Source organism: Peromyscus californicus, unplaced genomic scaffold, assembly GCF_007827085.1.
Source record: "Peromyscus californicus insignis strain IS unplaced genomic scaffold, ASM782708v3 Scaffold_7__1_contigs__length_154581171, whole genome shotgun sequence".
In the NCBI taxonomy this organism is placed as follows: domain Eukaryota; kingdom Metazoa; phylum Chordata; class Mammalia; order Rodentia; family Cricetidae; genus Peromyscus; species Peromyscus californicus.
Genome location: NW_026294595.1, coordinates 100,285,846 through 100,310,183, shown reverse-complemented (window position 1 = coordinate 100,310,183; position 24,338 = coordinate 100,285,846). Strand labels below are relative to the sequence as shown.

Sequence of the window (24,338 nt, the reverse complement as noted above, 5' to 3'; positions counted from 1 at the left end):
TTAAGTAGCTGCTCTGGATTACAACAGAGACCTCGGCAGGAATCATATACTCTCTGAAGCAGAGCAGGCACTGGGTTTGGGGGTTTGGCTCAGTATGTGAAAGGGCCTGGGGCTGCTCTCCAGAATGGAAAAAACAAAATCTAAAAATAAAAAAAGTAAACATTAACTGGACCATAAGATGCAGGTAGACGAGATGACTCTTTGAATCTGATTCTCTCTACACATCTTCTAGAACAAGAACATATAAAACTTCACAAAAAGTAGTTTTCTCCGTAACTAGAGAACACAGAATATCAAACTTTACCTAGAACTTCAGTAGAAAGGGGGAGAAAACAGTAAGGAGGGAGGGAGGGAGGAAAGGAAGAGGCAAAAGAGGATGGGATGGGGAGATGACGGTTAGTTTTTTGTCAACCTGACATAAGCTAGAGTCACCTGGGAAAGTGGAGTGGAGCAGGCACACTATACTAAGGTTTATCACTAAAATCACCCAATGAAACACTAAGTAGCTACTGTCTTCATTATCTCTAATGAAACCCATGACCAAGTGATTACATAATTAGTAATAATAACAAAAATAAATTTTTTAAAAGTACCCTGAATGAGTGGATAGAACTACTTCCAGAAGCCATAGGTTTATTGAGTGAAAATTCCATTGCCAGGAGCAGGCTATCTCCCTAGGAGTTGGTGGTCATGGAGGGCCCTGAGACTTCCAAACAACACAGGCTTCTATAACTGCTGTTTGTTGCCTACCAGAACTGCAGGGTAAGACCCTATTGCTGAAGACATCGTATGCCCTGGTGCAGGGCATAGAAAAAAAATCAAGACAGAAGTGGCCTGAAAACTTGCTCCTTGTTGATTAGCTTTCATGTGCCAGCACCGGTAGGTGCTGTGCAAGCAAGCTGCTGGGAAAGAATTGTGGTTAACAGTCTTACCCAGCTGTGGACCCTGTATACAATACTGACCAACCAGGGAAGATGTGCATACTAGTGCTGTAGTGGGAACAGGGTGGGAATAGGAAGGCTCAAGAAAGGGTAACAGAGGGGGAAGATGAATATGATCAAAAAACATTATGTAGATGTATGAAAATGTCAAAAAGAAAACCATTATTTATAATTGATGTATGATAATAAAAAACACTGTTTAATCCTTAACATGCTAGATAATAAGGTAATGTCTTTACCTTAATAAAAAGTATTCACCAGAAACATTAAACTTCATATTTGATGGCAAAATATCAGAAGTATTCTCATTAAAGCTTTTCCAAGGCTGGAAGGATGGCTCAGCAATTAAAAGCACTTCCAGAGGATCCAGGTTCAATTCCCAGCACCCACATGGCAGTCACAACCATCTGTAACTCCAGTTCAGGGGGTCCTCTTCTGACCTCCACAAGCACCAGGCATGTACATGGTGCACATGTAAACATGCAGGCCAAACATTCATACACGTAAAATATTTTTTAAAGCTTTTCCATTAGCCGGGTGGTGGTGGCATACACCTTTAATCCCAGCACTTGGGAGGCAGAGGCAGGTGGATCTTTGTGAGTATGAGGCAAGCCTGGTCTATACAGAGTGAGTTTCAGGACAGCCAGGACTGTTACACAGAGAAACCCTGTCTCAAAAAAAAAAAAGTTAGGATGGAATTTTAGGTTTCAAATCATAGTCTTCTAAATGTTCTCCATCTTCAGTATTACAAGGTCAGGGTCACCAAATCAGCTGAGATGAGAAAACAAGAAACCGGAAAATCTGCTCACAGGGTATCATCATAGCACAGCATTATTTGTAAGAGCCAAATGTCAAAGTCATCCCAATGTCTACTAAGTGGTAAGCAAAATACACTCTGTCTGTGTGATAGAACACATACTGATACATGCTACAGCATGGCTGAAAGAACACTGGGAGAAAAGAACCAGCTGAGTGTGGTAGCACACGCCTTTAATCCCAGCATTCAAGAGACAAAGGAGGATCTCAATGAGTTGGAGGCCAACCTGGTCTACACAGCAAGTTCCCAGACAGCCAGGACTGCACAGAAAGACCCTGTCTCAAAAAAAGAAAGAAAGGAAGGAAGGAAGGAAGGAAGGAAGGAAGGAAGAAAGGAAGGAAGGAAGGAAGGAAGGGAGGGAGGGAGGAAGGAAGGAAGGAAGAAAGGAAAAGAAAGGACAAAAAGAGGCACAGAAAGAGGTGAAAAACACGTCTTATGATAGCACTTATTTGGGATATCCAAAATGAACAAATCTGAAAGGAAAAAGGAAAGAAAAAATAGATGAGTAGTTGCTTAAGAAGGGAAAGGTGAAATATAAGGGATGATATGTATGTTTGTGTGAAGAAAATCTAAATTTAATTGTGGTGATGGATGCACAACACTGTGAATCCACTTCATTGCTAACTTTTTAAAGTGTGTGTGTGTGTGTGTGTGTGTGTGTGTGTGTGTGTGTGTGTGTGTGTGTGTGTGTTTTCAAGGGCACATGAATGCCATGGCACACGCCTGAAGGTCAGAAGGCACTTTTCAGGAGTCAGTTCTCTTCTTCCACACTGATGAGCTCTTGGTACTGATTTCAGGCGGTCACACTCACACGGAAACACTTTTATTCATTAAACCAGTTCATCGGTTTAAAATGAGTGGATTATATAGTATTCGAAATCAGTAAAGTTATTACAAGAAATAGTAACCTATCAGTTTTTATTCATTTGTTTTAGGGTTACTTTAGGCAAGGTCTCATGTGGCCCAGACTGTTCTCCCATTCACTAGCGAAGGATGACCTCGAATTTCCGATTCTCCTGTCTCTAACTCTGATATGCCACCATAGGAGTTCACATAGTTATGGGAGTCAAACCCAAAGTTTCATGAATGAGGCTAGAACTCCATAGCTGAGCTGCCTCCCCAGATTTTGTTTTTGCTTTGGGGGATGTGGTGGTTTGAATGAGAACGGCTCCCATAGGCTCCTGTTTGAATACTTGATCCCCAGTTGGTAGAACTGTTTAGGAAGGATTAGGAGGTGTGGCCTTTTTGGAGATGTGCCATTCCCAGTGAGCTCCCTCTGCCTAGTGCTTGTGGATCAAGGTATAAGCTCTCAGCCACTGTTCCAGTGCCTGCCTGCCTGCCTACCACCATGCTCTCCACTATGATGGCCATGGACTCACCCTCTGAAATGGTAAGCCCCAAAATAAGCTTTACTTCAATAATTTCACTGGACCATGGTGTCTCTTCACAGCAATACAAAAGTTACTAAAATCGGCCACAGGGTCTCATTTGGTCCAGGCTGGCTTTCAATTTGTGGTGACCCTCCCCTCCAACCTCTCCCTCCAGTTGCTGGGATTACAGGCATGCATCATCATGCCTTGCCAGCCTAACAATTTAAAACTTAATCCTAAAGAAAAGAGATATCTCTGCAAAGAAAGCTAGAAGTAAAACTTGAAGTTTGACAGTACAGACAAAAAGCATGAGTCAAATGAAGGTAGAATGTACTGAGCTCTCTTATTTCTCCCTGAGTTTTTTAATGATGAAAATCAAATGCAGGGACTTGGGCATGCTAGGGAAGTGTGCTACCACCAAGCTACAACTCCAGACTTCTCAAATTTGCTTTTTATACCAAGAGAATAAAAAGCTAGGTGATGGTGGTGCACACCTTTAATCCTTTAATCCCAGCACTTGGGAGGCAGAGGCAGGTAGATCTCAGTGAGTTCAAGGCCACCCTGGTCTACAGAGAGAGTTCCAGGACAGCCAGAGCTACACAGAGAGAAATCCTGTCTTGAAAACCCGAGAGAGAGAGAGAGAGAGAGAGAGAGAGAGAGAGAGAGAGAGAGAGAGAGAGAGAAGACATTATCTTATTAAAACATATAATGTAGTTGCCTAATGTCTTTACTCAGACGATCTGGTTTCCTGTGAAATTGATGGTATCTTGAACAAAGATCAGGAGTTGCACAAGAATCCAGGTTCACCTGAAGGTACCAATGAATTGCACCATGTGACCACTCAGATTTGCAGATTACACTATCTAGATTTAATAAATGGTACCCTTTCTAAAATTGGATGCTTCAAAAATATTCCTGCAAAACATTGCATAAAGCCCATAACAGTGTACATAAGTACAAAATGAAACAATAGTTGGGCATAATGATGTACTTGAGGTACAGGAGGCAGATCAAGAGTTCATTGTCATCCTCAGCCACACAGAGACACTATCTCAAAACAAATGACAATTAATTGGGAAACAAGAAACAGCAAAGCAGAGCTTACATGACCACTATGACCTCACTTGTGACTAATGCTGTTGTGGGATATTTGTACACTGTGAAGATAAATTTGCTGTGATTCATGTAATAAAAACCTGAACAGCCAATAGCTACACAGAAGGTATTGGCATGACTTCCAGGCAGAGAGAGAGGAAATAGGAGATGAATCTAGGTGTGAGAGAGACTCGAAAAGACACAGAGAGGAAAAAGGAGGTGCAAGATGGAAGAGAAGTAATGCCACGTGATAGAGCATAGATTAATATAAATGGGTTAATTTAAGTTATAAGAGCTAGTTGGGAACAAGCCCAAACTATAGGCCAAGCTTTCATAAGTAACAAGAAGTCTCTGTGTCATTATTTGGGAGCTGGCTGGTGGGACAGGAAAATGACTCGATATATAACACAGATTAAGTAACATTAAATATTTGTTGCATAAATAAATACTGTAAAAAAATAGTGAAAAGCATGAAAAAACACTAAAGGAATTGAGTCAGCGATTCTTTTAGCAATGGACCTGTGCTTCCTAGCAACATCCTCACTGGAGGGCAGTGACCTTTATTATTAAAATCATTTAAAATTGGCTGGGCATGGTGGCACACATGTTTAATACTAGGCAGAGGCAGGCACATCTTTCTAAGTTAGAAGCCAGACTGGTGTACATATCGAGTTCAAGGCCAGCCAGAACTACATAGGGAAACCCTGACTCAAAAAAAAAAAAATCATATTTGAAGTTTTATTTGTAGACATGTTTTGTACAATACTACACACAGAGGGGTGGGTTTCTTTTCATGAATTCTTCAGGAGTCATCTGAAGCACACCTCTCACAGTGTGCTCATTTACTGAATGTGTAAAACAACCACACCATAAAATGACCTCAGAGAATCTTAAAACCATTCAGTGGCTGTTACATAGTTTGGGAGTCTCTAGAGTACAGTATGTTTTATCCTGGTTAACTAAAGATACGTTGTTGCTGGCTTGTCCAGGAATGAGCATTTTCAAGCCATAGAAAAGCACTATCTTATCAACCAAAACAGAATGGGGAGGAGGGGGGAGTTAAATTCCAAGGCAGTCGACCTCAGAGAAGCCCTTGGGCTAACAGAACAGCAAGAGAGAGAAGTCTGTGAAATTTCAGCCACAGAAACCAGAACAAAGTATTCTACAGAGGATCTGTAATTAAAAAGATCCTCTACTAGACATTGAAAAGAATTGTAATCCTGTAGCTAGGAACTGGCAACAAATTAGTTCCTTGATGAGAGTTCGGAGATTCTCGGATTTGTCAAAGATGCAGGGACTCAAAAATGACTGTTGAGGACGGAAACTTGGAAAAGCAGTGTCATGTGACTGGCTAAGATAATGAGCAGTTCGAGGTAGGTTCGGGCATTTTTACTCAATCCTTCGGCAAGAAAGGGCAAAAGCCTCCGTGTGAAGCAACTCACACAAACCCTGGCAGCGTCTAGAATCCTAAGGGTTCTGTCTGCCTCCACGGACAAAAACAAAAACAAAAACAAAACAACGGTGACTCAAAAGAAGCTGCCAAAAGCAAAGAGCGCCGTGCGCACCTCTCCAGCCCGGGGACCCCAGGCCACGCCTCTGCCCCACCTGGGATGTTCTGCCACCTGGACTCGTCGCGTGGTGGGTTCCTCCGCAGCCATATTTTGCTAGATCCCTCTGCAGTTTCCAGAAGTGCAGCACAGCTGAGGATCACAAGATAAAGGCAGCAGGAGTGGCTTTCTTCCGGGACCTCAGCGGAAATCCTGCAGGTCTGCACAAGTGGCCCCTTCCAGACCGTCCCGCCCCCAGCTCCTCCTCCCCAGCTCCAGACACAGTATCAAGTGCAGCCACTACCTCGCCTTTGGCTCACAGGGGCGACGCAGCAGCGAGTGACCGGATTTTTCTGTGCCCTGATGTGGCTGAGTACAGTGTCAGAACCTGGAGACCCGCACACACCTTGGTCTTCTGATCTCTCTCAGGCTTTTTTTATTTTTTTAAGTTAGGATTTTTCTTTCTTAATGTCCAGCAAATACATCCCAAAGACCATGACATGTTCACCTATTGCTTATTTAAATTTATTTCCAAAGTAGGCAACATAAAATTAGATGTAAATATCTTTGCATTTACCTCCAGAATGCAAGCACAGGTAGGCCTTCATAGAACACTCCTAATAGGAAAAGGAACCCTTAGTATCGGTTAGGTCTCAAAGAAACCTGGAACAAGTCTCACTCAGTACCCATGGCTCCTCCCAGAACTTTTCAACCCGCCCACACCCTAAACTCTCCAGTCCAGGGGCTGGGATTCCTTCCCTAGCCTCTGATCCCTATATAACCTCAGCCATTTTGGCTACGTGCCCTCATGGTCACTGGGCACCCAGATGCTCTCTTTGCTCCTTCTCTTCCTCTCTCGCTTCCCGCCACCTACCCCCGTGGCCATGTTCAGTCCAGATGCCTCTGGCTGTTTTCTCCCTCATATCTACAACGAACCTTCTCAACCCATACCTAGGAGCAGTCACGTCCTCATGTTTTCATTCAGTATCCAGCTCACCCCTCATCTTTCTGTTGCCTAGGGAAATCCCAGAGACCCTATTCCAAGAATACCAACTCCACATTTACCCCATTACTGCTCTGAACTGTAAAAAGCTGCCCTGCATATTTATTCTCATGAGTTTATTGTCTGTCTAATTGCCGCCTCAGCATCTCTACCAACTGCATGTGAGCAACTTGAGGGCAGGAGCCACGTCCTCAGCACCTGGCACTGTGCCTGGCAGACTGGTTTTCAATACAACAGGATGAATGGCTGAGAGGTGAAGCTACACATCTAAGGTCACATTGCTCATGGGTACTGCATTACTTTTCTGTTGCTGTGATAAAAATGCCCTGACCAAAAAACAGTACCGGGAAGGAAAGGTTTATTTGGCTTATAATTGCACAGGAAGGTCAAGGCTGCAACGGAAAGCATTATGTCAGCAGTCACATGCAGAGAGAATAAATGCATGAGTCCTTGGATTGTTGGCTTTCAGGTAGCTCTTCCCTGTCTAAAATGTATGCAAAAAGTCTCTTGACTCTTTCTAATGAGAGGGACATAAGGTTTAGAACAATGTACTAATGAAGACTCTGCATGTCAGTTCCCCTTATCTGGGATAGGAGAGAGGAGATTTTACATTACCTTCACAAGGGAAATTTATACATTGTAATTTTTAATTAAACTTATTTAGTGTGTGCATGCATGGGCACAGAGGTCATAGAACAACTTATGGATGTCAGCTCTTTCCTTGCACCTGTGAGTCCCAGCAATTGAACTCGGGTCATCAAGCTTGGCAGCAGGCATCTGTCCCAGTAAGATACCTTACCAGCTGGCTCTTATACACTTCTCTTAAACTAATCAGCAATCGGTGTCCTAAAGTGTAGCAGAGCTTTCTTCGATACAGCACAAAAAAGTAAAAAGAATCCTCAGCATGCAAGAGTAATAAGATAAACAACCTTGTAAAAAAAAATTCAAGAGGTTTTTCACCAAAGAAATGCATGGAGTCCTTCCAAGTTAGGCCTGGAAGGATGTCTCCTACAAAGAAGGGTGGTGACAAGAGGGGACATGCCATCAACGAGGAGGTGACCTGAGAATACATCGACAAATACATCCATAGAGTGGGTTTCAAGAAAGAAACCCAGGAATTTCCCATGAAGGAGAAGGGAACTCCAAACATGTGCATTGATACCAGTCTCAATAAAGCTATTAGGGCCAGAGGAATAAGAAATGTTCCATATCATATCCATTTGTCCAGAAAGTGTAATGAGGATGAGTAACTTTGGTAACTTACATCATTGTTGTCACATTCAAAACTTTATAGATAGTCAATGTACTTGAAAAATTAACTGCTAAATGTCAAATACAGTTACAGAACTGAGACACACACACACAGCATCTGCCTTAAGGAAGTGCAAACCAAAGCCAATAAAATGCTCAATGCTCTTAACGGAGCAGCTAAAATTGAAATAGGCTAGCTCATACTAAATGGTGGCAAGATAGACAACTAGGACTCTCATCCATTGCCACTAGGTAAGCTAAATGCTAAAACTATCCAGGAAAACAGTTTGAGAATTTCTTACAAAGTTGAATGTACACCTCTGGTATGACCCAACCATCATATGTACATTTATTTGTGCCCACTGCTTCACGACTTCATTACCACAAACTTGGTAATATGTAACAATACATACTTATTATTGTCTCACACTTTCTGTCACTCAAAAGTCAGGGTATGCCTTAGATGGCTCTTCTATTTTAAAGAGGCTCAACACCTGTGCTTCTTGAAGACACCACAGGACACAATGTCTGCTGCCAGGACAGACTTGATCTAGTTTAATGTAATAATGTCCATATAATTGTCTATCAACTTCTCTCCATCATTTTGATTAGGAGCAAGTCATAGGACACACCCAAAGGGCAAAGAATTATTAAATAGCATGGATGACAGGCCATCTTGGAATCAGTCTATCACATTACTCAGGAGAAATGAAATATGCTCACACAACAACCTGCACACAAATGTTCATAGCTGTTTTATTATACTAACCATGAGTTGAAAAACCTCACATATCCATTAACAGGAAGATAATTATGGGATATCCAAAAACAGAACACACAGCAATAAATCCAAACAACCAACTGATGCAGCAACAACATGGAAAAAAAAGTCAGATAAATAAGAATGCATCGTGTTTATTTCGATTTACATATAAAGTTGATGAAACTGTAAACTCATCTACAATATCAAATAATAGATCACTGGTGGCCTAAGAAAAACATAAGAGGAGGAAGATAATAAGTCATCTGAAAAGAATTTCAGAAAGAAATCTATAAAGAAACATCTTTAGTTTAATAAGCTCATTTTAAGTTATTATGATAATCATTTCACAGGTATAAATATTTGGCAAAATTTATCAAATTGTTTGATAAGTTAAGTTTATGCAGCTTAACTTACCATAACACAGTTAATTATACCTAAATAAATGCTGTTTTAAAAATATTTGGGGGCCAGTGAGATGGTCAGTGGATAAAGGATCTTGCCTCAAAAGCCTGACCACCAGAGTTCAGTCCTGGAAACATGGAAGGGTGGGAGCAGACAACAGACAGCAAGGTTACCCTTTGACCCCACACAAATGCCCCATACAAACATAGCAAACACATTCATATGCATATACATCATACATAGGCACACAATTAAAAAGTAAGGGGCTACAGAAAAGTCTCCGTGGTTAAGAGCACATGCTGCTCTTGGAGAGGACCTGAGTTTGGGTCCCAGTGTCCACATCAAGAGGCACCTGTAACTTCACCTCTGACATCTGCAGGCACCTGCACACACTCATGTGCAGACATACACATAATTTAAAATAATAAAAAATTAAATCCTTAATAAAATAAAATAAAAATATTTTAAATACTTTTACAATATAACATCTACTTTAAACATGAGCAACCTGTTAAAAAAATTATCAAGTATTTACTACTGAACAAAATTGATCTCTAATAATTGCTCTTATCAAGTTGTCAGGCTGGGTTTAATAAACTTGGATGTCACCAAAGAAATACAAGGCTCAAATTTTAGTTGCCATTTTCTTTGTGTTTCTAGGTACCAGATTACTCAAGTCTTTTCTCATTATATGAGTAAGGCATTATGATAAAAAAAATGGCAAATTATGCAGATAAATGCACTGTAAATCAGCATGCCATACTGGAATGGTAAATAATCACAGCCCTATCATTTTGTATTTAAAAATTATGCATGAATAAAACTCTTAACTACCTTGTGACTTGGAAAAAGTATAGCATGGGTAGAGTAACTGTGATTTATTGTGCTACATTCTGAGAGTAGTGAGTGCTATTAATTACTATGCTAATCAGAAGTACCTAAGCCTGACCTGTCCCAATAAACTGGGATGTACAGTCAGTCATCACACTTCTTGGAAAGCTTTGCTTTGTTTTAAAATTACATGTACAGATTCGTGCAGTATTTTTGGAATAGTTTTGTTTCTAAGATGGTATCATTAAAGGTCATTCCAAAACTAAACCTTTATACTCAGTAGAGGAATTTTGAACAAAGACTGAAAATTAAATGCTTTCAGAGGATTATCAGTCTACTTTGTAATGATTATGCTATGTTTGAATAAGAGAATGTTCTCAATTTTAGGAAATGCACATAGCTGTACAAAAGAGTAATGTGTTGTTTTATATGCATCTTTCAGTTGACCCAGGAAATACACAACATTAAGGCCAATAGTTGGTATATTTTTGTCCACAATCCTATCTTTTCAAATGTATTTTAAATTTGAAATTTCTCATGATAAAATATTGAGAGGAAAAGGATATTAGTAAAACTATGTGGTTACAGGTAAGGTGATATTATTGTTTAAAAAAAAAAAGCCGGGCGGTGGTGGCGCACGCCTTTAATCCCAGCACTCGGGAGGCAGAGCCAGGCGGATCTCTGTGAGTTCGAGGCCAGCCTGGAATACCAAGTGAGTTCCAGGAAAGGCACAAAGCTACACAGAGAAACCCTGTCTCGAAAAACAAAACAAAACAAAACAAAAAAACAAAACAAAAAAAAACAAAGATGTTACTTTGAATGATTACTTTTTTAAACTATCTGAAATTCCTTCTTGTAATATTTTCCTAAGAAACAAATAAGTGTCAGGCAAGAGGGGTAGCTCACCAAGAGAGCATTTACCTAACACTCACAAGGCCGAGTTTTCTCCTCAGTTCAAAAAATACGGGGGGGGGGGGGGGGGTTAATGATATTCAAAGCAAAATTGTTTGAAGACTTATTTTTTGTAACATTATGTACATATAGCAATAAACTTGTTCACAGTATTTCAACATAGAAATAACACAAACATTGTCATGCCTGACTATTTCTCCATGTGTCGTCTTCTTACAAGATTTTCGGAACCAAGTAATTCCTGGCCTAGAAACAAAAACAAAATGATCCTGTTCCCCAGTGGATTCAGGTGAAAACTGGTAATATCAGGCGCAACTCCAGAAGTCACTGGAGCACACACAGCCAAGCTGGGTCTTTAAGGATTCAACAGGAGGGTGTGAGTGTTAAGGCTGGTCTGTGCTCAACATCAACTGTACCAGATGAAGATAGAAGGTTTTTTTACCTCTGGAGATTTGGGCATGTTTAACTGACCTGTATAGATACACAATTGGGCCGAAATCCGAAGATTATATCTATTCTATAGCTATACAGCATTTGTGAAATGAAGTGTACAGAATTTGGAAGGTTACGCCAAAACAAACAAACAAAAAAACAGGGTTTGCCTTAGTTTAACTTTTTTCTTCATTCTGAACTCTAATGGTTTTGTACAACGCATTTGTTTAAAACCTGTCATCAACTGCTACTTCAATTTGATCCGCTTGTGATTCGTTAAATAATTAAATAACTGATTAATGTATACCTAAATTGGGATATCCACAGAACTTTTTTTTTTTTTTTTTGCCAACTACAAATAGAACATTACATGAAAATTGTGTTGCTGTAAATATACCCACCGCAAGGTCTGGATTAAAAACACATAGAAAACAATGGCAAAGGCACGCTACCTGTCATATAGGACGGGCATGTTTCATTAGAAAGACGGTTCCAGAGTCCCAGGCAAGGAAAGAGACAGTTCCCTCACCTAGGACGCTGGAATCTGCTAGAAGGTTTCCGAAACCCCTCAAATAGGACCCGAAGCGCCCGATTTCCCAGTTGCTACGCTTAGTTGCTAAGGCACCAACTGTCGCGCCGGAAAAGCGAGCTGTGCGCTCCCTTTGGACGCCGTAGTAAATCGTCTCAAGGTCGAGCTCTTTGGTTCCGGAATGTGCATATCTTCTCTAGGAGAGACCGGAAGGCGAGGAGAACCGGGAGTGACGCTTCTGGGCCGCAGAGGACTGTGGGAGGAGGCTGTCTCTAATTTCTCCTCCCCCCTCCGGCCAAGATGTCTGACATGGAGGATGATTTCATGTGCGATGATGAGGAGGACTACGACCTGGTGAGGCGCAGGGAGCGGGCTCGGGGCTGCAAGTGGGGTGTGGCGACGGGGCGGAGACCGAGCAGCTGCAGCTTCCCCCGGGGGCGCGTCGGCCCCGTTCCGCCCTGCACGGTGACGGGGTTCCCTCCTCGCCGGGCGCCGTGGGCCTGTCGGGCCTGGGCAGAGAGGGAGGGGGGCGGCGGTCCGCCTAGGCCGCGGGGTCCAGAGATAGCACAGGAGGCCGGCCGCGGCCGGTTCTCGGTGCCTCCATGCCCGCCGCCGAGCCACTGGGGCCCGGCGCTGAGGTCTGGGCCCCCACAGGCCCACCTTTTCTTCACACTAGACCTGAGTCGGTGCCAGATGCTAGGAGAGTGAGAACTAAGGGGGTCCATCCTGCTCCCAGACCTGACTGCGAAACTCGGGAGTCTCCCGAAAACAGCTTAAGAGTCTCGTCCAGGGTCAGTTCGGGACCCAGGTAAAGGTTCAGAGCAAGAATAGGAGCGGGGAAAGTAGTTAAACTGCTTGTTCGGTTTTCCAAAAAATCTGACAAGCTGAGATGAAGGGTTTGCTTTTTGTTTGGTTGGGCTGGGGAGAGGTAAGGGTTAAGGGAATTGGAACCAATGGCGTTTTTCCTGGATTTAAGAAATTTCCCAGCATCAGTGTTTGAATCATCAACAGCATAGAAGTAAACAAACTTGCCTAGTTTGATGATTTCTTTTTAATTTAAGGTTTAATTTGTAAATGAGTCTACAGGTTTTTAAACTAGACCCTTGTTTTATGTTGATAGTCAAAAACCGCACACCTGTGTGAGAACTAAGAAAAAATGCTCTTGATCCCCATATTATTGTCAATTTTGTTTCTTAATTGAGAAGCATTTTGTTTGGTTGTTAGGAATTACGGTGATGTTGCATTTTGGTAAAGTTGCGGAGTAGATGCTTTGAGAAGTTTGGTTCATCTTTTAAGCACCACATTCTCAAAGCATGAATATCTTGGGTTTGAGTTACTGTGTGACTTCTTTGTGTGGGTGAATCCGTAAATCATTTCCAAGGTTTTTTTTTTAATTTTTGCATTTTACAGAAAGGCATATTTTGCAAAAGGAAGAGTGAAATGCTATTACTGGAGAGTCATAGTAGATATTTTAGTAATTGTTTAAATGTAGCATTTTGTTGTATTAGTTTTTTCACACACAAGGCAGTTGTAAGCAGATCCCCGCAGTTCATTAATACGTTACTTTGATAACTAAACTTTTCTCTCTTGTTTTTATTTCTATTACAGGTAGTTTTTAAATTGTCTAATGTTTCTTTGGAATGTTTGTAATTTTAGCGTGTAGTGTTTTTTTTTTAATCTTTTTATTATCTCCTTTCCTGATAATAGTCTGTTAAATACATGAATTTTTAAATGAGTGAATATTAGCACTAGGATTAACTTGGAAAAAAATAGGAATGAAGATGAGACTCTTACAAAATACTCTATTAGACTTTACTAGTTTGTGGAAGTTTTTTTGTTTTGTTTTGAGACAGGGTCTCACAATTTACCCATGGCTTGCTTGGAACTCTGCTTCCCAGGTGTTAGAAGTAAAGGCATGCATGCATCACAACACCTGGCTTTGGAAGTTTTTTAATTAGACATACAGTGTTTGTACTTGGCGGTTTCCCAGCTTTTCAAAGCCTATGACATGTACCATATAATAAAGTTGAATATGCAATTTTTTTAACTTTTTTAAAAAACCTTAACAGAATTAAGATTTTACTATTGCAAAATTAAATGAAATTTTGATTTTTTTTTCTTCCTCAAGCATTGTGTAAAATAGCTCTTCTCATACAGATACCATTCTAGATTCCCAGTCATATGTCAGGTGGTGGAAACTGTTATACCCCTTTTACTAACAGTTAAAATTTTTGTAGCATGACATCTTTCAGATAATTTATTTTCATTTGCTAGTCAGTATCCTTTAATCATTATGTGTTTAAAAGGATAAGGATGGCTGCCATTTCATAGCTGGTAGAGATGTTTTTCTCTTATTTGAGTAATTATTTTGCCTGGATCTTTTTCTGTTTCTTTTTATAGAAAGTCTATGGGATTGACATGCTCTCTTAAGGAGGTTTCTCTCTACTCTTTTTACTTTTTGAGACAAGGTCTCACTAGTTTGCCCACGCTGGCCCTGAACTTCTACAATAGTGAGGACGACAGGCCTGCAGCACCAGGCCAGGCTAGAGTTGTTGTTGTGGTGGTGGTTTAATATGTTTGTTAGAAAACTGGTTCTCTCTTCATTTTCTTTCTTAAGTGGGCCTGGGGATATAGCTCACTCGCTAGAGTGCTGCCCTCACATTTCAAAAGCTCTGGGTTTGATTTTTAGCACCACAATTACTAGATGTGGTAGCACACTTCTGTCATCCTATCTCACTTGGGTAGTAGAGAGAGGCAGAAGGATCAGAGGCTCAAAGCCCTTCTTGGCTAGCTACATACTTAATTGGAGGCTGGGCTTGACTACATGATTCTGTTTGAATTAACTAATTAATTAAAATGTTTGTAGGCGGATTTTTCTTTGGGCCACCAGCTCACAAATAACAACAAGGAGACTTATTAATTATGAAAGTTTGGTCTTTAGCTTAGGCTCATTTCAACTAACTAATAAATTAACCCATATTTTTATTAATCTCCATTCTATCATGTGGCTTTTACCTCTATCCCATTTTGTGTGTCTAACTCATTCCAAGTTTGGCTGGCATCTGTCACATGCCTAGATTCATCTAGAGTTTCCTCCGTCTGCCTGGAAGTCCCACCTATCTCTCCTACTTAGCTATTGGCTGCATAGCTTTTTATTACACCAATCACAGAAAATCTTTACACAGTGTACAAATATCCCACAACAAATGATAGAAGTACTATGAGTATTTCTGACCACAATGATACTCAGCATATCATTAGCTGTTGTCCACTGATATTGTAATGCCCTAAAACACCTTTTGTATTTGCACCTTTTGTATTTGAAGATTAAAAATATGTCTCCATACTATTTTTACTTAATGTGTATGAGTGTTTTACCTGTGTGTGAGTGCATGCCTGTGTACTGAGTACCTGCCTGGTGTCCATGGAGGTCAGAAGAGGGTATCAGATGCCTTGGAACTAGAGTTCCAGATGTTTGTGAGCCACCATGTGGGTGCTGGAAACCAAATGTGGATCCTCTGCAAGATCAGCAAGTGCTCTTAACCATTGAATTATCTCTTCAGTCCCCTTCTATACTATTTTTATTCAAAATGGTAAATAAGTATTTATGTCCAGTATTTAGAAGAACAGATTGTTAAAGAATAAATGTAGAAGTTCAATACACTTGGTTTCTTATTTTTGCAGTCTTTTTTATTTTGATTATAGGCAAAAGTAGACATTTTCTAAGCAGTATTAACCCATGCCGTGTTGGTTGTAGAGGTAAGAGATGATACTAGCAAAAACCTTTTAGTCCAGGTACTTTAATTATTGTGTCATAAAGTTACTTAGTGCTCCTAATATTTCTTGCATGTTTAAATTTTTATTTGTGTACATAAGTGTGCCATGATGCACATGTGGATTTCAAAGGACAGCTTGGGAAAGTTGATTCTCTCCTACATGTGGGTCCCGGGATGGAACTCAGGTCATCTGGCTTTGCAGCAAGCCAGCCTTACCCACTGATCCATCTAATAGTTCTAGAAGTAATTTAAGCAAACTGACTTTATTTCCAAAGTTATTTTTTAAAATTCTCTTCTATAGTCAGGATATTTATATTTGAGTATAATTATTTAAGTGAATTACATGGAAACTATTGTCTATACAATAGAATAGTTTCACCAAGCTGTGGGCTTAATGTTTTCTTGGTCTAACTCATAGTTGGCATTAGTGAGTGAATAGTTATTGGTATGTTTTTTCTAGTTTTAATATACTTTAAAGCCCCCAGATTTTGCTGTTTGTGTCTGTCTGGGTTGGGGATGAGATTTAGCTACAGAATATCCAACAGAATCTCTTGCCATGGATACGCTTGCAAGCACAGACGTAAACTTTTGCACCCTCTCTTTGGTCCTCATCTGCCCAGGTCTCATTACACTTTCATAAGCAACCAAGTTAAACATCTGTGTCTCCTTCATTTATTTAATCAGGATATAGTTTATTATTCTTAGTTTATCTGAGAGATGCAAAAAACTTAGTCTTTTAAAAATATTTTTACAAGCATATATTTGTGTGTGTGTGTGTGCGCGCGCGCGCGTGCACGCACACGCATGTGTGCACGCTGTACTATGTGGAGGTCAGCAGACAACTTGTTGGAGCTTGTTCTCTCCCAATCTGTGGGTTTATAGCTAAAATTCCAGTTGTCAAACTTGTCAGCAAGTAACTTTACCCCCGAGCCTTTTTTGCCAGTTCACTGCTCTTTTTACATCTCCAAAGATGATGTGTAGGTACTATATTTTGTTTGACTGATTCTCTATTGATAACAATTTGACCTGTTTTCAGTCTGAAATATTATAAACAATGTGTAACTTAAAAAAAGAAAAATGGAGGGCTGGAGAGATGGCTCAGAGGTTAAGAGCACTGACTGCTCTTCCAGAGGTCCTGAGTTCAATTCCCAGCAACCACATGGTGGCTCACAACCATCTGTAATGAGATCTGGTGCCCTCTTCTGGCCTGCAGTCACATATGCTGTATACATAATAAATAAATAAATCTTAAAAAAAAGAAAGAAAAAAACATTTCAAAAAGAAAAATGGAGCTAGAAAGATGGCTCAGATGTTAAGAGCACTGGTTGCTCTTGTAGAGGACCCAAGTTTGGTTCCCAGCACCCATGTGGTAGCTTATGACTGTAAGTAACTCCATTCTAGGGGGATCCAGTATCTTTTTCTGTCCTCTGCAGCACCAGACATGCATATGGTACACATACATACATCCATGCAAACACTCCTATACATAAAGTAAGTCTTTTTTAAAACTAACTGAAAACTATATTGACAATTAAGGTAAACTGTTAAACTGGGTAATGCTGTCTTAGGTTAAAAGCAGTTCATTAAAACCAAAAACACTTAACTCCAATAAAAGTAGTTTCCTTCAGAAGTGTTACTATGTAATCCACATCAGTATTGTTGGACACTGTCTCTTAAAGCTACAGTCGAAGAATAATACTGATTTAGAATAAAAGCTTTTGTGGATTTTCAAAAAGGCCTATTAGTTTATTGGTATACTTTGTATTAATGAATTTCAGAGTTTTAAACAAGGATAACTAAAAAAGCAATTGACAGCTCTCCTGTGGTAATGATAAAATTAAATCCATTAATTTATGAATTAAATCATTAGTAATAAGCATATATAAATACGCTTAGTTTGTAATAAAACATTTTTTAAAATGTACTATGGTAAGTTTGTTTGTAAACTATGAGCATCCAAAATGAATTTGCACTTGTGTGTTATATCCCTTATCAATGCCTGGGCTTTAGGGAGAACTGGAAGCCTCCTACGAGGATCCCTCAAACTTAGTAGACAAGGAAAAGCATTGGGACAATAATGTCCTTAAATCCAAACAACACATTTGAGGATGAGAACCGGATCCTAGATCATGTGGTTTTTATGTCTCTCCTTGAAAATTTCATCTGAAAAATGAAAGTTTGGGATGAGTAAAAGATGGTTCCTATTTACACCATAGATTACAAATTAGTACACATTAACTTGAATGAGGTGTTTTTGTTTGTTTGTTTTAAGTTTGGATAATTGAAACACAAATGACTAACTAGGATTTGTATTGTATCTGGTATTTAAGAATAATGGTCCATTCCACTCTACCTACCAGTGTCCTTTGCCTCTGGTGCAGATGGCTAGAAGTGGGCAAGTCTCAGAAAGCATTCTGTTGATGGCTCTGTTTTCCTACTGTGTACTCCTTAGGACCTGTATTGATGACATGAATATGTAAATAAACCATAAAATGGGCCTTGTTCAGAGGGGCTACATTTTGCCTTTTAGTCAGAAATTAACCCTGACTGGTATGTGTTGTTAATTTGGATTGTTAGCTCAGTCTTCAGTTAAACATTTAATGAGTACTTTGTAATGTCTCAGGAATATGAAACATGATAAGAACATTTCTGCTTTTTAAAAGTCATAGTGGATAGCTTGGCAGTGGTGGCGCACATCTTTAATCCCAGCACTAAGGAGGCAGAAGCAGGAAGATCTCTGTGAGTTTGAGGCCAACTTGGTCTACATAGTGAGTTTGAGTTCCAGGATAGTGAGAGCTATGTAGAGAGGTCCTATCTCAAAACAAAAAACAAACAAACAAAAAAAAGTTCACAGTGGATTGAGAGTGAGGAGACAGAATAGACATTAAGCCCGTTAGATGTGTGTCATGTAGAGAGAGAGAAGCATGAACATAGGAGAGTTGGTTCTGCTAAAAAGAACTGGGAATGAAAGGAAAGCCTTGGTGAGTGCATTTAACCAGGAGCATGAGGCTGGGAGCAGCAAAGGAGGAAGGGAAGGAGAGCGAGTTCTGTAGATTCCTATAGTGGGATTTGCTGCTGCTGCTGCCAGTGGCTCCAGCCTTTAGCCAAAGGCTGACGCTGAAGCAGGAGGATTGCAAGCGCAAGGCCAACTTTGGCAACTGGATGAGACCTTTTCTCCAAAGACAGAGTTGGGCGAAATCACTGGTGGTGGAGCACTTGCCCAAATGCACAAGGCCTGAGTTCAGTCTCTCTCCAGTATGGCCAAGATAAAAGGATGATTTGTGTTAAAACAGGAACTCAAAATTAAATGGCATGTTTGGGGAAAAGAGAGTAGACCCATACAGTATAGATGATGGGTCATCACAGATGCTTTGGAGATACCTGAGTTATTTCATCAGTAGCTGAAACTGTAAATGGGCCTTAAGATTTTTAAATCCCTTTTATAATACCCGAGCAACTTTTATCTTATGTGTGTTGCTTAAACTTTTATTTAGGATATTCACAAATTGACTGAAATTTTGGATTCTACTAAAAACATTTCATTGAAACGTCTACAAATTGTTATTCAGTTGGCAGAAACAAATTCAGTTTAGCAGTAATGCATCTAATTCTCTTTTCTGGTTGTTACCTTGTGTTACTAAGTCATTAGTAATTATTGTAGTTAACTTGGTTTTACTTCACCTCTACCCATGAGGTAGTTACATCTTGAATTCACTCCCATCTTCTGCTCTTAACCACATACTCTTCCTTTTTTTGTCATTCTCCTGCTTGAGCTAAAGCATCCGTTGTCTTTTATCCAGCTCTCAGAATAGCCAGTGGGCTCTGTTGTGACTAGGAAGGCACACTTGCAGTATGGAGGAAAGTAGAAAGAACTTGTTTTTAGCCCTGTCCTAATTGTCTCGGGTGAAAGGTGACTGAAGCTGATCTCTTCAGCCTTTAGAGCATTTTCCATTTCCTTGATGCTGGAAAGTCCTGGATTTGACTCTGCTATGCATGGACTGTGCCTCTTGGCCTTTCCCTTCTTGATCCTAGCCTGATTTTGTTTGTTTTTGTTTTTTATGTTTTGGACTAAAAAACAAAAATAAATGAGCACTGAGTAAGATTTGGGATGCCAAAATGTAATTTTTTGGTACAGCAAGATGAGTTTTGAGTGTAGGACACACAGAGATCAGAGCATCTTTACTGTTTTCCACAGTTGATTGATACTTTCATGATCTTTACTGTTTTCCACAGTTGATTCTTTCATCTATGACCATCAGTGCTGATATTACTGTATCACATAAATACATATAAAATGACATAAGTATGGTTAGGTCCATTTTGGAAATTACTGGGAATTCTGCCCTGATCCTAAGCCAAAATCCATTTAATAAAAAAAAAATTTTAATGCAACAAGTTAGTGAGTCAGACAGCAATTTTTAAAATCAGAAATCCTAACAATACAACCCAGAGGGATGTTACTATGACGTCTGCAGAGGACTGTCTGTAGACGAGTACTAAAGTCTGTCTTCTCTGTAAGAGCGGAGGACTGTGTGTGAGGCATACACTACAGTCATAACAGGACTAGGCAAGTCTGAGCCAAGGTGTTTGAGACATTGTTCGTTGACATACGCAGTGCAAAGGGCCTGTTTTTATGTTCCCAACCCAGGTTGCAGTGATGTCACACAGTGTAATCTGGCTAGTGCTGCTAGAAATGTTTGGTTTCTTATTAAATTTGTCATTATGTATTCAGATATCTTTTACTGTTGTCAAATTTTTTGAGACACCCCCCTTCACCTTCAGGTCCCGTCCATCTGTCTCCGTGTTGGTGTGCCCCACCCCACACCCTGGCTGCGTTGAATCATAACCCACATTTTAAGAAGAGAGGAATAGTAGGAAGTCTGAGCAGTTGTGAGCAAAGGCCAGCGTGGCAGCAGCAGTGTGAATGAGAGAAGCGTTCCATAGGAGATGCTGGATGTGGGCAGGAGTCAGATTTTTACTGCTTTCAGCTCATTTAGTGAGCAGTGGGAAGTCATTTTTATTAACTATACTAGATAATAGACATTTTGTGTGGATTATTCTGACTGTTTAACATGAGGTCGGAACTTTAGGGTTAAGAAGGAAACCAGGAAAGCTAGTACAGCTTGTGGAAGGCAAACTTTCTATGGTGGAGAAGTGTATGGCTGAAGAGCAAGCAGTTGGTGCTCTGGGGGGTCCCTGTGTGTGCTTGTTCGGTTGCTCTTGTGCCACTCTTGCCTGCACTGTGCTCCTTACTTCACCTGTGCTAGGAAATGGGCCCATTTCTCTTTCAACCCCAGCTTTGACTGTTACTGTTACAGCCCCTGTCACTGAGATACAGTTGTTTATACTCCAGTAGTTATTTTCTACCTTTATTAGTTTTGTTATAAGTAACAGGAGTTAAAAAGAAAATGAGAAGAAAATTTTGCCTAGTCTGGTCTTGTCCTTAAAGGAAGTGTTGCAGTGGAGTTTCAAGCGTTAACCTGAGCTGGATTTCCTAGGTCTTTAGTCTGTGAGAACGAGTGTCATTTGGGCTCTCATTCTGCAGAGGGTGTGCCTTACCAAGCCACTGAAAAAGCCATCTTGAAGGATTTCTGAGCTTCCTAAATGTTGTGCTCAGTGAAACTCTCCTCATGCCTCTGCCTTTACACTATTCCATGTGTATTTTTTGAAGAAATTATAAACTGTATTTGAATTTAAAACAACTCTAATATTCATGTCTTTGTTTTTATTCTCTTTCCCTCCAGTACCATTCTTTTGATATAAACTTATCCCTTTGTAATGACTTTTAGGTGAGGAGAAAATAATCTTTATTTTGTGGCCATCTAAAATAATACTGTTTAGGCCAGAGAGATGGGTCAGTAGGTTAGAGCACTCGGCACAGAGCCTGACAGCTGTGTTCAATCCTGGAGCGCCTATGGAAGGAGAGGCTCGCTCAGACAGGCTGGGCTCAGACAGGCTGGGCTCTGACCTGCACACACACCTGCAAGGCCATCTTGCCAGGCCAGAGAGCTTTGTAACATCCAAATAAGGAAGCTGAAATGGAGCTGTAGAAGTCTGAAGGTTTTTCCACCATATAAATTCAGTAGTTACTAAAAAACAATACAGCAGCAGTGAAAGCTGCTTAAAAAACAAGTGCTATAAGAAGCAATATAAGCCAGGTGGTGGTGGCACACACCTTTAACTCAGGAGGCAGAGGCAGGCGGATCTCTGAGTTCAAGGCTGGCCTGGTCTACATAGTGAGTTCCAAGACAGCCAGGGCTACACAGAGAAACCTTGCCTCAAAAAAAAACAAACAAACAAAAAAAGACCAACAAGAAACAATATAATCAAAGGTTAAATAGTTCTGAGATTTTAATGTATTAATGAGGATTACAAAATACTCATTGATTTCACAGAACCAGTGTTGTTGAATTTTTCTTTTTTACTTGCTTAGTGTGTGTGTGTGTGTGTGTGTGTGTGTGTGTGTGTGTGTGTGTGTAATATATGCACATGTGTAAGTGGACATGTGGAAGTGAGAGGATGGTGTCAGGTTTCCTCACCTCACTGAACCTGGGGTAGACTGGTAGCCACCAGCCCCCCCAGTCCTCCTCTGACTGCCCACTTCACAGCTCTCTGTGACGTAGGTTACAGGCACTTGTACAGTAGTTATCCTGGTTCTTTACGTTCATGTTGAGGTTTAAACTCGGGGCTCCATGCTTACATAACAAGCACTCTTGTCCTCTGGGCCCCCTTCACAGCCTTTGGAAGTGCTAGTTTCGATATCTTACTGTATACTTTATTCCTTCTCCATTTTTAAAATAGGATCAGTGTTCAAGGTTGTTTTATACAAAAATAATATTTTATCTTAGCAGCATTCACTTTTTATAGTGCCATTTTTGAGTTTCTTTTTCTCATTTGTTATCTCTATCTTTCCAATACACAGGAATACTCCGAAGATAGTAACTCTGAGCCCAATGTGGATTTGGAAAATCAGTACTATAATTCCAAAGCATTGAAAGAAGATGACCCAAAAGCAGCACTAAGCAGCTTCCAAAAGGTGTCTGTATGCAACTGATTTTATGTCTTGAAGGTTTTTGTTTGTTTTTTGTTAATGATGCTATATCAATTACTTTTCTCATTGCTATGACCAAATATCTGACCAAAAACAAGGATGAAAATATTTCCGTTCACTGTTTAGGATGTAGTCGTCCGTCATAGCAGGGAATCCGTATTGGCCAGAGTAGTTACTGGGATTCTTCCCATCTCAATGGACCAGAGTGATGGTTTGAATGAGAGTGGCCCTTGTAGGCTGATATGTGTGAATGCTTGGTTCCCGGTTGGTGGGACTCTTGGGTAGGATTAAGTGGTGTGGCCTTGGAGGAGGAGGTGTGTCACTTTGGGGCTCCAAAAGTCCGTGCCATGCCCAGTATCTCTCTTTCTCTGTCTCCCACTTGGGGATCAAGGTGAGCTTTCAGCTGTCCCTGCTGTCATGCCTTTGTTCCATGCCGTGGACTCTAACCCTCTGAAACTGTCCACCCAATTCAACACTTCCTTTATAAGTTGCCTTGGCTGTGGTGTCTTATCACAGAAGTAAAAAGGTGACTAAGACAACCAAAAAGCAAGGAGAGAGACTGGGACCTGAAATGGAACTGGGTTATAGTGCCCCAGACAAGTTCCAGTGGTTCGCTTTCTCTGGCTAGGCTCTACCCTCTGAGGGTTCCACAACCTCCCAAGACAGCATCATCCGTTAGGGACCAAGTGTCCAACACATGAAGCAGGCATTTTATTTCCAAATAAATGTGCTTTAGATCCAAAGTAATTTATTTCAGAAATGTGTGTTTGATATTTATGATAATTCTGCGAGAAGGATTTTATTGTGGATGTATTTCAGAAAGGTTTCCTATTGTCTTTTCTGATTAAGCTGTTGGTGAAGCAGGGTCCTTGTCCTGAAAACCACACTAGAGAAACAATCTCGTGGTCAGCACTATTATTACTATAATCTTGTTGTTTCTGGGAACAGATCACATTGATTTCTTGGCTTCTGAACATTGGTGGTTCTTACTAAAGATGATTCAGGTAGGGGAGTCCTTTCTGGGCCTGCGTAATCAAGTAAGTCCTTTTATATGATAGAGCTTTAGAGTCAGCTCACTTATCCAAGGATCCTAAGAAGTCTGTCTTTTAATCCTTTTTAAAATTACATGAACAACTAGTGAAATTTGGGAGAAAATATTTTTCATAAGTAGCTTATGAAAATTAATTCAAGACTTAGACATTGGTTGTCAAAAAATATTGCATTAATATTAAGACAAAAATGTCTCCCCATTTTAGGTTTTGGAGCTCGAAGGTGAGAAGGGAGAATGGGGGTTCAAAGCACTGAAACAGATGATCAAGATTAACTTCAAGTTGGTAAGATTTGTTCTTAGAGAAATTAAACTCACCATGCCTCCTGCAGCATACCCCATATGTCTCCTCCTTTAACCTCATTATATTGACATCTGTCCATGTGTGGACTGTAAAATTATGACTACAGCAGTACTGATCTATTCTTTTTAAAATTCTTATTAAAATAGTTTGATCATTTCTTCCCCTTTCCTCCCTCCAACCTCTCCTGTATCCTCTCCTCCACTAGTTTAAATCAATAGAAGATAAAAATTGTTTTCTGTATGGCACATCTATCCTTTAGATGTGCA

General features: G+C 40.3%; 2 protein-coding genes across 10 annotated transcripts in view; one reads left to right on the top strand and one right to left on the bottom strand.

Annotated features, from left to right (window-relative positions):
* Positions 1-12,007, bottom strand: part of Galk2 (galactokinase 2) — a 175,554-nt gene extending 163,547 nt beyond the window's left edge. Inside the window, exon 1 of one of the 8 annotated variants that reach the window (XR_008215144.1) lies at positions 5,829-6,009. Coding sequence is in view for 5 of the 8 variants with exons in the window: in XM_052724903.1 (XP_052580863.1) it covers positions 5,829-5,881 (53 nt within the window). In the remaining 3 variants the exon portion in view is untranslated. Of the gene's footprint in view, positions 1-5,788; positions 6,013-11,816 lie in introns of those variants that run through there. The other 7 variants (XM_052724902.1, XM_052724898.1, XM_052724903.1 and 4 more) reach the window with 7 other exon arrangements.
* Positions 12,008-12,113: 106 nt separating this feature from the next.
* Positions 12,114-24,338, top strand: part of Cops2 (COP9 signalosome subunit 2) — a 32,016-nt gene continuing 19,791 nt past the window's right edge. For both annotated transcript variants that reach the window (XM_052724906.1, XM_052724905.1), the window contains exons 1-3: positions 12,114-12,247; positions 22,592-22,705; positions 23,977-24,054. In XM_052724906.1, coding sequence (XP_052580866.1) covers positions 12,194-12,247; positions 22,592-22,705; positions 23,977-24,054 — 246 coding nt within the window. In that variant the 5' untranslated portion in view covers positions 12,114-12,193. The remainder of the gene's footprint in view (positions 12,248-22,591; positions 22,706-23,976; positions 24,055-24,338) is intronic.